This window comes from Pygoscelis adeliae, unplaced genomic scaffold (genome assembly GCF_000699105.1).
Source record: "Pygoscelis adeliae isolate BGI_AS28 unplaced genomic scaffold, ASM69910v1 Scaffold48, whole genome shotgun sequence".
Lineage (NCBI taxonomy): Eukaryota > Metazoa > Chordata > Aves > Sphenisciformes > Spheniscidae > Pygoscelis > Pygoscelis adeliae.
The window spans coordinates 1,496,586-1,508,452 of record NW_008825618.1 but is presented as its reverse complement, the minus strand read 5'-3'; the positions used below and the strand labels follow the sequence as shown (position 1 = coordinate 1,508,452).

General features: G+C 46.4%; 1 protein-coding gene across 1 annotated transcript in view; it reads right to left on the bottom strand.

Annotated features, from left to right (window-relative positions):
* Positions 1–4,564, bottom strand: part of CLYBL (citrate lyase beta like) — a 193,123-nt gene extending 188,559 nt beyond the window's left edge. The window contains exons 1-3 of the mRNA XM_009333368.1: positions 4,394–4,564; positions 3,968–4,082; positions 1,056–1,228 (exon numbers count right to left, since the gene is read on the bottom strand). Coding sequence (XP_009331643.1) covers positions 1,056–1,228; positions 3,968–4,082; positions 4,394–4,564 — 459 coding nt within the window. The remainder of the gene's footprint in view (positions 1–1,055; positions 1,229–3,967; positions 4,083–4,393) is intronic.
* Positions 4,565–11,867: the final 7,303 nt, after the last annotated feature.

The window sequence follows — 11,867 nt, the reverse complement described above, 5'->3', positions numbered from 1 at the left end:
CCCCAGTTTATGTACTGAGCATGACGTCACACGGTATGGAATGTCCCTTTGGCCAGTTTGGGTCAGCTGTCCTGGCTGTGCCCCCTCCCAGCTTCTTGTGCCCCTCCAGCCTTCCCAGTCGGTAGAGCATGGGAAGCTGAAAAGTCCTTGACTAGTGTAAGCATTACCTAGCAACAACTAAAACATCAGTGTGTTATCAACATTATTCTCATCCTAAATCCAAAACACAGCACTGCACCAGCTACTGGGGAGAAAATTAACTCTATCCCAGCCGAAACCAGGACAGATTCACAGACTGCTCTGTTGAAAATAATTTTGCAATTTTAATGGACTAGGCAAAATAGTCTAAAAAAAGATAACTGCCTACCAGTCTTCCTTTTCTTATTTCAATAAGGCATCACAGCAACCACAGTGCTACAATGTACATTTCATGTACACTATTTTTTTCAGTTGTATTTCAAACACCTTTTCTGAAATGGTGGTCTAGTGTCTTCTGAGATGTTGAAAGCATAAGGTTGCTATGAAAGAGCAAACCAAATATTCTGGAAGAAGATATGGTTGTCATTGTTCTATGCTCATTTTCTAATTCTTTAATGATCTCTTAATAGTATGACTAGCGACTAAAGCACGTATTTTTGCATGAGAAAGGTAAAAAAAGCCATGTAGAACAGAAGTACTGTAGAACTATTAATGAGCCATGCTGATAAAAATAAATAATCTTTTATTGGAGTCTGTGTGGAGTCTGAGTAGAAAAAAGACCTGTGTTGCTGCCTGAAGCTATTGCACGTCAATGTCCTCTTGACACTCATTTACTTTGATTTTCAAGAGAGAAATGAGCATCGTAACAGCCAAGGAATGATGTGCCTTCCACTTGGTATTGTGAACACAAAGGGATGTCCTCCTCAGCTCGTTGTGCAAAAATGGGAAATAAATAACTGTCGGCACCAATCTCACTGAGATTTCTGTGCCTCTTTCCGGCAGGCACTCGTTTTTGCTGGCCAGCAGTGTTAAAGCGCCTCTGTGGTGAGCATACTACTTTGGGCCCGGTCTCCTACCTGGGCGAGTGTTTGCGGGGGTCTCCGGGCGCCTCCGCTGCCTCCCAGCTCCCCGCCGGCGAAAGCACTCGGCGCCTGGTGGGAGCCCTCTCCTGCAGTGCCTCCTGGGCCGCCGAACAGCGCCTCGCATTCCCTCAAGTTACACGTCTTTATCCCGTGCTTTCCAGCTCTAGCTTAACAGCACAGAGGAAACGAAGGGGCATTGTCAGACTTTTATTCAGACTCTGGCTGCCAGCAGTGTTTGGTCTCCCCTGCAAACTGTGTTTGTGTTTCCAGGCTTGCAGAATGGAGGCACGGAGGGAAGGTGCTAAACCTCTGCTCCCTGCCGCGAGCACCCCAGGCAGCCCGTGCTGGCCTCCTGACTGCCTCCTGCCACACGTGCCAGCAGAGCTCTGCCCACAAGGACACCGGCCACGTGAGGCCTCTCGCACGTGGCCTTCTGGCTCCTGCTGGTGCCAGCCCTGCGAACACAGAGAACACCCCTGGCCCCCAGACCCTTCTGCAGGGCACACCGGGCCCCTTTGCGGGCTGCGGTGCCAGCCGTCCCTCCCCGGGTCTCCTGCAAGAGCAGGGTGGGAGGACGTGCTTCCCTCCAGACGCTGCCACGTGGCCATCCCTGGGGCTGGTGGGACACTCATGTCAGAAGATGTCTTCAAGCTCCTGCAACAGGAGCATGCCTGCCAGGCCACCTCTCACCCCCTAACCCAGCTGGCGTCCTGACTCTTGAAGAACACCGCCTTCGGTTTCATGTGGCCCTCTCGTACCCAGCAGCAGTTGGAAGGTTAGCATCTCCACAGCACTGCCGTGGATCATCCGGCCATGGAGAAACCGCCTTTGGCCTCACAGCAGAGTGACCAGCAGTGACATCTCCTAAGGGACCTTGGTTGGGCCTCACTGGCTTTTCTGGAAGAGTGATGGGGTTGACTTGGTCTCACAGTGGGTTAAGGAAATAATAGAAAAGGTGATAAAAATATAGGTGGTTAAGCAAGGGCAAGGAAAGGAAGAGAAGGGATTTTGAGCCAGAAGAAAGGTGGATAGGTGGGGAAGGAGTAGCGGAGTCACAAAGTGCTGAGGACAAGCAGTCAAAGGCTAACAGGGAGGCACACTTGCCTTATATACAGTGCAAGGACTATTTCAGGAGTTCCTGATGGTGCAAGAGTCATGTCCTGTTGGCACGTATGTGTTAGGAAACCTCGTGATGGTGCAGCTCACCCCCGCCCTGGACCCGGGACCCTGGTGTCCCCAGCATGCACTGGAGCACAGCTTCTAGCTTAGTTTCCTTTAAAAGGCATCCAATTCCTGAACTTCACAGATGCTTTGAGAACCAATCCAGGGCACAATAAGTGCAGTGGTGGATGTCACTTTGAAACCACACTACTGCTTTGGACCTACTGGTAGTGTAGACACAGCCCGAGACAGCAAACTCTTCCTTGGGTCCAGGCTACCATAAATAATGCCTGGACCTCACACAAGGTGTGACATCCATGGAGAGCTCAATCCAGCCACTTAAATATAAGCCCTTAAGTCCCATGTGAGACACCTGCGCCAGGCAGCAGATACATCACAGGACTCGGGACCCTTCTTGAGCCCCAGCATCTGTTCAGGATGCACCAAGAGCATCTCAGGTGGCACTGGACATCTATGGGCAGGCCACCGGATGGAGCCCGTGGTACTGCCAGCCTCCTTGCCTGAGACCTCATATTTCTTACCGGTAGTCTGGAAAGCTGAGCTGGACTGTCTGTGTTCCCGTGCCAGGCAGGACCCCCCATCCTCCACCGCCGCTGAGGCTGTGAGGTGCGTGGTAGCACCTGGCTCCCCGGTGGAGCAGGTGCCAGGGCCACGTGTGCTCAGCCTAACATTGCCCGCAGCTCCTGACTGTCTCAGGTGCACCCATCTCCTGGGAGAACTGTCCTGGCCCGCTGCTCCACACAGAGCCAACAGTGTGCCCACGTGCAAGGACGCACTTGGGCCTGGGGAGCTGCTGGGACAATTTGGCTCCTCCTGTAGGAGGAGGAGAGGCCAAGGAAGAACTTGCTTTCCATCAACAAGAAAATCTAGGAGAACCTCCCCCAAAACTGTACTGATGTAAGAATAGAAATAAGCCAGCAAACACTCAATAGCTTTCATGGGTGAAAATTGAATTTTCCAATGTCTATTCATTACACCGTTATGTTTAACAGAATTGCAGCGCGTGTCATATCCCAGCAGTGCACAGTGTTTTAATCCACCGTAAATCCATGCAGAGTACATCATCTGGAGCCTATGCATTTAGCGTGATGGAAAGTGGATTTTGGTGAAAATGGATTGAATAGCCCTGGTATATTGAGACAGCATCATTTTGCCAAGAAAAGCTCTCTCTGCAGTCTCGAAGGGCCTGAAGCACCCCAGCTTCCCTTTCTCAACCACCTCAAAAGCACAGCTCGGGCAGCCGCTTCCTCCTCCTGGAGAGGGCAGAGAGCCCCTGCTACCACCATCCTATTGAACCAGGGGAAATCCACAGCCTTATGCATGTGGATCCTCCCCAGATCACAGGAAGCTCCTCAAGAAAGGTAAATACCCCTTGCCCGTCCCCACCTCCTCATCGGAGATGATCTTTAGAGGTTGCTTGTCCAAGTCCGGTTCTTCTCCTTTGAAATCAAACTGATGCCTTCCCCAGGTGAGCTGTTGGGCTGTTGGCGAGCATCACCAACAGGTGGAACAGGAAAGTCAAAAAAAGGAGAAACATCTGGAAAAAATGAAGGGCCAGTAGCTGAAGTGAAGCTGCAGGGAGTAGAAACTATGAGAACAGGTCCAGCCATAAATCAAAGAAAACACTCGATAAGTGGTATCAAGTACGGGAGGCCTGTTTTCAGACATCAGGAGGACATTACACTGACTGCTTGTTGCCATCCAATTCGGATGCTGTTACGTACTGTGCAACTCTCGGCGATTACCGAGAAGTGTCTGCATGGAGTCATGGGAATTCAGGAAACTCAAAATATTTTCATGCTGGGAAGCAGCACACACCCCATGTGCTCTATACACCGGCTGGGAGAAATTAGAGGGGGAAAAAAAGGGGGAAACTTCTGGGAGACAGAGTTTGTAAGAAGGTTTGAAGCGGAGAGATGTGCTTGCCAGTCCTCCAGGTGGGAGCAGGTGAGCTATTGCAACAAGTGGTGTGGTTTCAGTATTGGTTTTCTTCTTGACTCCTTATACATCCCCACGTTTTGTTTGGTGCTATACATCGAGCAGATGTTTTCACTGGACTGGAGTGGGGCTGTTACCCGAGCGTTAGCCGGTCACTTAGTGACGAACGACGCATGGGAATGGTTCAAGATGCTCTCCCCTACGTGCGTTACCTTGGGCTTGCTAACGCGGTGCCCGCTCTGCCGCTGGGGAGAGGGAGTCCCAGCGCTCTCCCCCCGGAGCGGGGCCTGCGAGCGGTGCCGATGCCGCTCCCGGGGGATGCGGTGCTGCGTATGGGCACTGACTCCAGCCTGCCGGGTCTCATCCCGCTTGACACCTCCCATGCTCAAGGAGAAGAGGGCAACTCAGAGTGACGATGACTCCTTCCTGAACTGCCGTCTGCAGGAGCGTGTCCTTTCCCTGGCTACAGGCAGAGCTCGGGAAGAATAACCTTAAACAGTTAGCGTGGGTGCCAGGTGAAGGTGGATGGTTGGGGACACTTCCCTACCTCACGTGGTGCTGGAGAGCCTCTGCGGCCAGTGTGCCGGCTGTTTTACTTAACGAGAGGCAGGCAAAGCTATAGTTCAGAAGCAGGAATATAACAGACATGGGGCTATTTGGAGCAACTTTATTTAAAAAAAAAAAAATCCATCGTGGTGGGTTTCCTACATGAAATACTGTCAAGCTGTGAGAGGGAAATAGGGATTTTAGGAGAAAAGTGTGATGCACGTGCAGATGAGGAGGGGCCCGATAAAGCAGACTCCCCTTCTTAACATTGTTATTTTGACAGATTTCGAAACTCGAAACATTCTGTGTGTCTTATAGCTGATTATATATAAACGCTTGTTGGTATTTATACACTCTACGCTTTTATTTCAAAGTCCTCTCTCCCCATACATTTTGATAGTGTTTTCACCTTTGTGGAGGTTCATTAAACTCGCTTTGCTGCAGGATGCATCGAAAGCCAGGAGATAATCTGCAGGCTGTTGACACCATAATACTGTGATGGTTTGTATGCCATTAGAAGGGATGACAGAAATGTTCATCTATGGAACCTGAACTCAATACATTGTGTCAGTATACAGTATAGATCCCTTAATCCATAGACTATTATTAAAATAGTGGATTAAGGAGTTGTTTGGGATCAGAGCGTGCTGTATATGTAACAAAACAGTTTAGCCGAGATTAGTATTTATTGCTCAACGCAAAAATTGATTGAAGGATTCGTAGATGCTGATAATATCAGAGTTTGTGTTTGATTACTAAATTATTGCCTTTTTGCCATACAAGAGCTGAGAATAAAATAATCACTTTGTGTGAAAAGATAAAAACTGAATAACTGAAGTAAATCCATTATTAATTAAAATATTTTTTAACTTCATACTAATAGAAAATATTAGTATTTAGATATATTGATATAAGAATAGAAATAAGCCAGCAAACGCTGAATAGCTTTCACGGGTGAAAATTGAATATTAATAAATCAATAATACAATAATAGTATAATAATAAATATGAATACTAAGTATTTAGATGGTTTAAAATGCATTGTATGAGAACGTGCATGGAAAGGACATTCAGACTTGCAAAATAATAACTTGTAAAATATTTTTTTTAAAAAAGAGTTCACAAGCTGTTATACAGATCAGTGTCAATTTAATCTAACCCAAAGCGAACTGGAAACCAGAAGTATTTTCCCCTACAGTTTCCTCCTGTCAGCAGTCTTTCTGAATTTGTCAGAAGGGGAAGTTTTGTTCAACCGTGTGGTAAAGTTGAACTGAGTAAGACAGTGGCAGTTTTACAGACTTATCTTTAATGGGGCAGAAGGTTGTCAACAAGCCGTTTGGGTGACATCTCCACACGAGCGTGGCGAGCAGATGATTTGAGGATTACCAGGCTGCCGGACAGGTCAGCTGGCATTTTTAAAATCTCTTCTGGAAAGGACCAAATCTGCAGCCAGAAGCTGTTTACTGGGTGGAAGGGGGAGGGAAATGGGGTTTGTTCAAAAGGCAGAGACCCTGGGGTTTGTTTGTGTGCCTGCCACAGATCGCCGTCTTTAAAGCTCGCTCTGTATACTGGAGAGCTGAACTCCGGCTGACACTTGTTTTCAAGCGAACTAGTGGGCAAAGTGAAATTTCAGTAGCAAAGTGCCAACATGAGAAGAAAAAAAATGTTTATAAAAACTGTATTGTATTTCCTATAAGTAGAACAGAACCATTTTTTCCCAAGGTGGAACGTGCTAGTACCAAATTTCAGTTATACTGCAAGTCATATTTAAAAAATTGTTTATAATCCTAGTTTAGGATTTTTTTTTTAAATTCTGTTGTTGATAGTCCAGGTCCCTACTGTACTTTACAGAAGAGTTTGGATATTTCTGAATGGAGGTTCAGACACTTCCATATCAAGCAAATAAAACCCCTGCCAGCGTGCCTGTGCTGGAGATTTCTCTTCCACGGACTATCCGTCAGCGGATCGTATCTGTTAGTTTTCAGGTCCGCTTCCTACATCTGGACAGCCCCTGGACATACGATGCTGTTGTTTGTAAGAAGCTTCTGAAAGGTGGTGCAGCAGAAGGGTGCAGCAAATGGAGTTCGGCACAAGGCATCCACAAAGGCATCGCTTTGGGAGCGCACATGAGTGGCATGCAGGGAAGACTGTTGTACTTGTAGGCAACGATGCTCGTGCCCAGGGTAGTGCAGCAGGGACCAGGAAACCTTCGTATTCTAAAAAGTGTCACCTGAACCAGTGTGAAAGGAAAGAAAGACCTTTGGCAGCCTTTCAGTGCGGCTCTGAAAGAGCTGCCACAGTTGTGGCCAAAGAACCGGGGAATCGGCACCGGGAAACCGGAGGGGAAAATATCTGGAAAAAAGCTGGTGAGGTTTGATGAGTTGATTTCCTCGCTCAGCTCTCTGCGAGGCAACGTTTAAGGAGTGTCCAGTTTTTAGCTAACCCTAAACTAAAGGTTTGTACAACTTAGCTTTTACTTCTCATTAGTTAAAAAGTCTTTTATAACTTAGCCCTGTGGTACCAGCGGTTTGGATTAGGTTGCTGCTAGCTTCAGAAGTTATGCTCCGCTTTGACATAAAAATAAATGAAAGAAACATTTGAAGAAGTCTTAGAGAAGTTACGTCTAGGCTGCCTACCTACCACTCTAACAGACTTTCCATAATTTTTTACATTTCTAAAGTCCTTATATAAAAGACAGTAGTCCATTATCTTTTAATGCCAAAAGGAAAAAAAATAACCAGAAAAAGAAAACCAGAAAACACAGCTTTGACTGATTTCTAGTAAGATTCTTTTTATCCAGTAAATTTGTCAAGATCAAGAAGGTAAGAATACATGTTCTGAATATAGTGGATACTCTGAATATATTATTCTGCTTATAGTCTCTGAAACATCATTTCGATGCTACTGCTTTCTGTCATGTCAGAAAGCAGCATATCTCAAAAGAAAATAGTTTTCCAAAGACCATTAAGCATACAAAGGCTAATGTCTCTTGTCACTTCAATGAAGTAATTTTCTTATTTTTATAAAGGGAACAGAAGGCTTTGGCAAGTGTGATAAGATTTTGTGAATGTTTTCGATGTGAGAAACACCAAGTGAAATGATTTTGCTCTCCTCAAATAACCTGGGTACCCGTGCGTCCCAGCAAGAAACAGACTTTTCACCAGGTGAATAGTGGGACAGAACTACGTTATACCCCTGTCCTCAAGCACAGGCTGTTGCCACTGGCAGCAGAAGTCCCTCAGGCTCCCTGCAGACGCTGAAGTGGGCTCCAGCCCCTGGGAAATCCTGCCGTCCCTTGCAAACGGGCAGAAGCGCTGTGCATGCCATGTTCTGTCTTGGCTAGGATTTTAAAGACTAAATTCTCCTTTCCTCTCTTTGCATGAATTAGAATTGTTTTTTTTATTTTTGTGTTCGTTTCGTTGGGCTGGAGAGGTAAAAATGCCAGGTAGCCCCCTCACTGACTCATCTCTGCTCAGTGCCACGCGCCACAGCAGGATCGAGCCGGGAGCTCTCCAAAGGCCTCCGCGTGGACAAGGCAGATGTAAATTTAGTGCTGGTCCCAGATCCCGAATTGAAGGGTCTGCTGACCTTGTCATCCACGTTCATCACGGCCAACAGGTGCACACAGCCCCCGCATCCCAACAGCCTCACAGTGACCAATGTTAGAGGAGTATTTTGGAAATACACTTTCCATTTAACCTTCAGTTTTGTGCCTGATGTGGCATGAAAAGTAGTAGTTGTCGCAACGATTTTAATGACATGGAAACATTTTCTGCCACCAACTAGACCGGAATCATCAATCGTTTCACAGAGGTGGCCATATGGCTATCACATGGCAGGAAATTTGTTCTCTAACAATTTGGGCTACTTTTGGATCAGCCGAGGACTGAAAATCTTCCCACCCTAGAGTCCAGCCGTGGAGAGCGACCTACAACTTAAATGCAAGTAGAGGGATGCTAGCAGATGAAGAAACGTGCCAGCTAGCCACCTCCTGTATCTCACATCTTCTTTACAGGGAAAAGAGAGTTGTGCTTTAGCTAAAGCAACGTAGAGACTTGGTTTCAGGTGGATTCGCATCAGTTGTGGCTATAAATGACCTACTGCTACCTGCAGCACCTCCCGACCTGCCTGGTGACTTGAGAGAAAGGATCATACGATTGCTCTCAAAGGTCTTTAGTTGAAATCAGCTGGTTTAAGTAGGAGATCTTGGCTAACCTACCGTATTTGAACTGAAATGATTTCAGGATGGTCTCACGAACATTTCAGCCCGCAGATCTAACAGGAATATAGTCTCTGACATACCACCTTTGGGAGCGCCGCCCCACAGCCTGGCCTCCCAGCGGACAGCCACGACTGGAAGAGGACCCCGATTTCAGTCGCCAGGTAAAGCAACATTGGTTTTACAAATTTAACAAATGGTTAAATAGTCTCAAAGGGAGAATATTTACCGACACACCTATTGGACTAAAAAACTGGATTGGCAGACCTGTATTTCTCTCTGTGCTAATAATCCAACTGACTATAAAGGAAACTTGGCTAACAAAGTACACCACGCTCACAGAATAAGCCCGCTGCCCAGTTATGCTTGACAAAAATACTTTTGACAAGGAGGTGTAATTCATTGTTTAGAATCACTGAAATGTATTTTATAACTGTTATTCTCTGGCATTCACCCGAGAGGAGTAGCTGTGCTGCTTATCCAGCTGCTGCTGAAGGCGTAGAGAATCCATTGTAGATACAGAAGGGCTGAACATAAGACGTGAAAAATTTTGTCAAATTTTTGAATATGTTTACATCATGCGGGAGTTCCCTATATATATGTCACATTAGCCTGGTATTTCCTATTTATATTTTTAGTTTCACTTTCCTAATTTCAATCCATTCACATAACTCCGTCTCAGACCTTGTTTTTTCCTTCGAAAACCCGCTGCCATATGGAGGAAACATTAAAATTATTGGATCCAAAGTAAAAACAAAAGCAGCTTAGTGTTAGCCCAAGAGGCTTAAATCGAGACAAATAAACCTAAGTTAAACTGAAAGTAAAAATTACAAATAATTTTGGCCAGTAGATATATACCATATACCACACAGAAAGCCATTATCATCCATAGTGGAAGCAGAGAGTCTTCAGAAAAAGATCATCATCTTCAGAAATACTGAAATAAACTTCCGAGGGAAATCTGTGCGCTAAGCACACAAGAAAAATCTCCAGCGGGAGTATTTCTGAGAAGAGGCTGCCTTGCCTTCAAGAGTTGCACCAGGGGAACGCGCACTGCTATGCAGCCAAGTGATTTTCTTTGACTACCATTTCGTGAAGAAGGTCATGTGGTGTTTTCAGTACGGACGGGACCCAGAATAATCCTTCCACAGCCCAGCTTTCCTCTTCTGTTTGCTATTTTAATGCTGCGATTTATACCTAGTGCTGCTGTGAGTGACAGCTACTATGGCAGCCACCTGTATATCTCCCAGGTAACGATGGTTGGCCTGATTAACTGTCATGGCTTTGGGATATTTAGGAGTAGCCTTTAGTTGCTCAGTTTTCAACGGAATAGTTGAAAATGACACTGCTACACTTGGTGGCCGTAGTATGAATTCAATCTCTTCCACGTGTAAAAATCTTGTCAGTGTTCATCTACAGGAATAAACCTGGCCCCTCAAAAATGCCAAAGGGTAACTGGATGACACCAACCCGTGATCCTTTACTACAGACTTCCATCCTGCTTCCCAAAGACCACTAGATGTTAATCATTAACGCTGACCTGCAGGTTTTAACCAAAATTTTGGCAGGCAGCTCTGGGAGTTTCTGTGACAATGAGCATCAGCTAACAGGGAGGGGAGAAAAGGCAACAACCCCCCCCCCCAAACCGCTCTCGGGACAGGCAGTGAAATGATGGAAAAAAATTGCCCAAAGTTACAATGAAAGGGGTGGGTTATAATTATTACTCTCTAATTTGTTAGCCCTGGGCAATCTCTTTTACCCCTGCTGTGGACGTTGCCGCCGCCGGCAAGACGTGGCAGCAAACACTTGCTTCTTCCTATGCCTCCACTCATCAGTACACAGCTACTGCCCTGAAACGGTGTTAAAAAATAAAAGGAAGAAATATGTGTTTGCACCCAAATAAACACGAAGGGCTGGAACAAGCCCACACCAAACTGGGTGCTCTGGCTTGCGCTACGTGTGGGGAGCCTGGCCTCTCCCAAAAGAGGCTGGTCCACCGCGCTCCTGCCAGCCACTGCGCTTGGTGGGGCGCGGAGAGCTACGGCCAACGCCTGCCACGGGTGTTAGCTCAGGATCTGCTGGCCTTGGCTGCTTTGCAAGTATTAGCTCCGGCCCTGGATAAAAATGGTGTTTCTCCACATGACAGCTAGTAGGAGCGTCACGCCTGGCGTGGTGGAGTTTGTGAGTTTTAGGGAGCAGCAAAGTGCGGGAGACCCTCTCTGCGCTGGTGGGGATGTTGGGAGCGGGAAGTTTGCTGTCGTCGTGCCCAAGGGGGGGGCTGAAAGAGAGAGATGGCCAGAAGGGTCCTGAAAAGTCTGAAACATCATCAGATCACAGCCTCACAGCAGAGCAGAGCTTGGTAGGGCTGAGGGGATGATCTCAGGCTCTTTACTGCCTTCAAGGATCCGTAATTCAAGGAGGCAACAGAGCTGTGTAACAGCGTGCCCGTGACTGGAGGGACTGGAGGGTCAGTGCTGCGCAGAGGTCTTGCCCAAGTTAGGTTATGACAGCACTTTTCTTCTTATACTCTGCCCTACGGTTTTGATCCCATTAACGAGAACAAACTTCTTTAACATCAGCTTATGCATCATGACTTTCCAGAAATGCATAATTCCTTGATATTGCCAATAAATTTACCAAAACCCAACAAAAACATTCAATAAACCCTTTGCACCAATAGAATGATTTTAATACAATTTAAACTTTGCATCCTCTTAAGTTTTGAAGTGATCCCAGTTCCTTTTCCCTTTCATTTTCCTTTAGAGCTTAACTGCGGTAAATAGAGCTCTTTTATTGACTACTGTAAACTTCCTAAGAGCATATTTATTTGTTCTCCCATGAACTTCTTTTGATGTGACTAGCCCTGACTTAGATGGATTTCTGCTATATATACACCATATATGAACCAGTAGTGTTGCAGC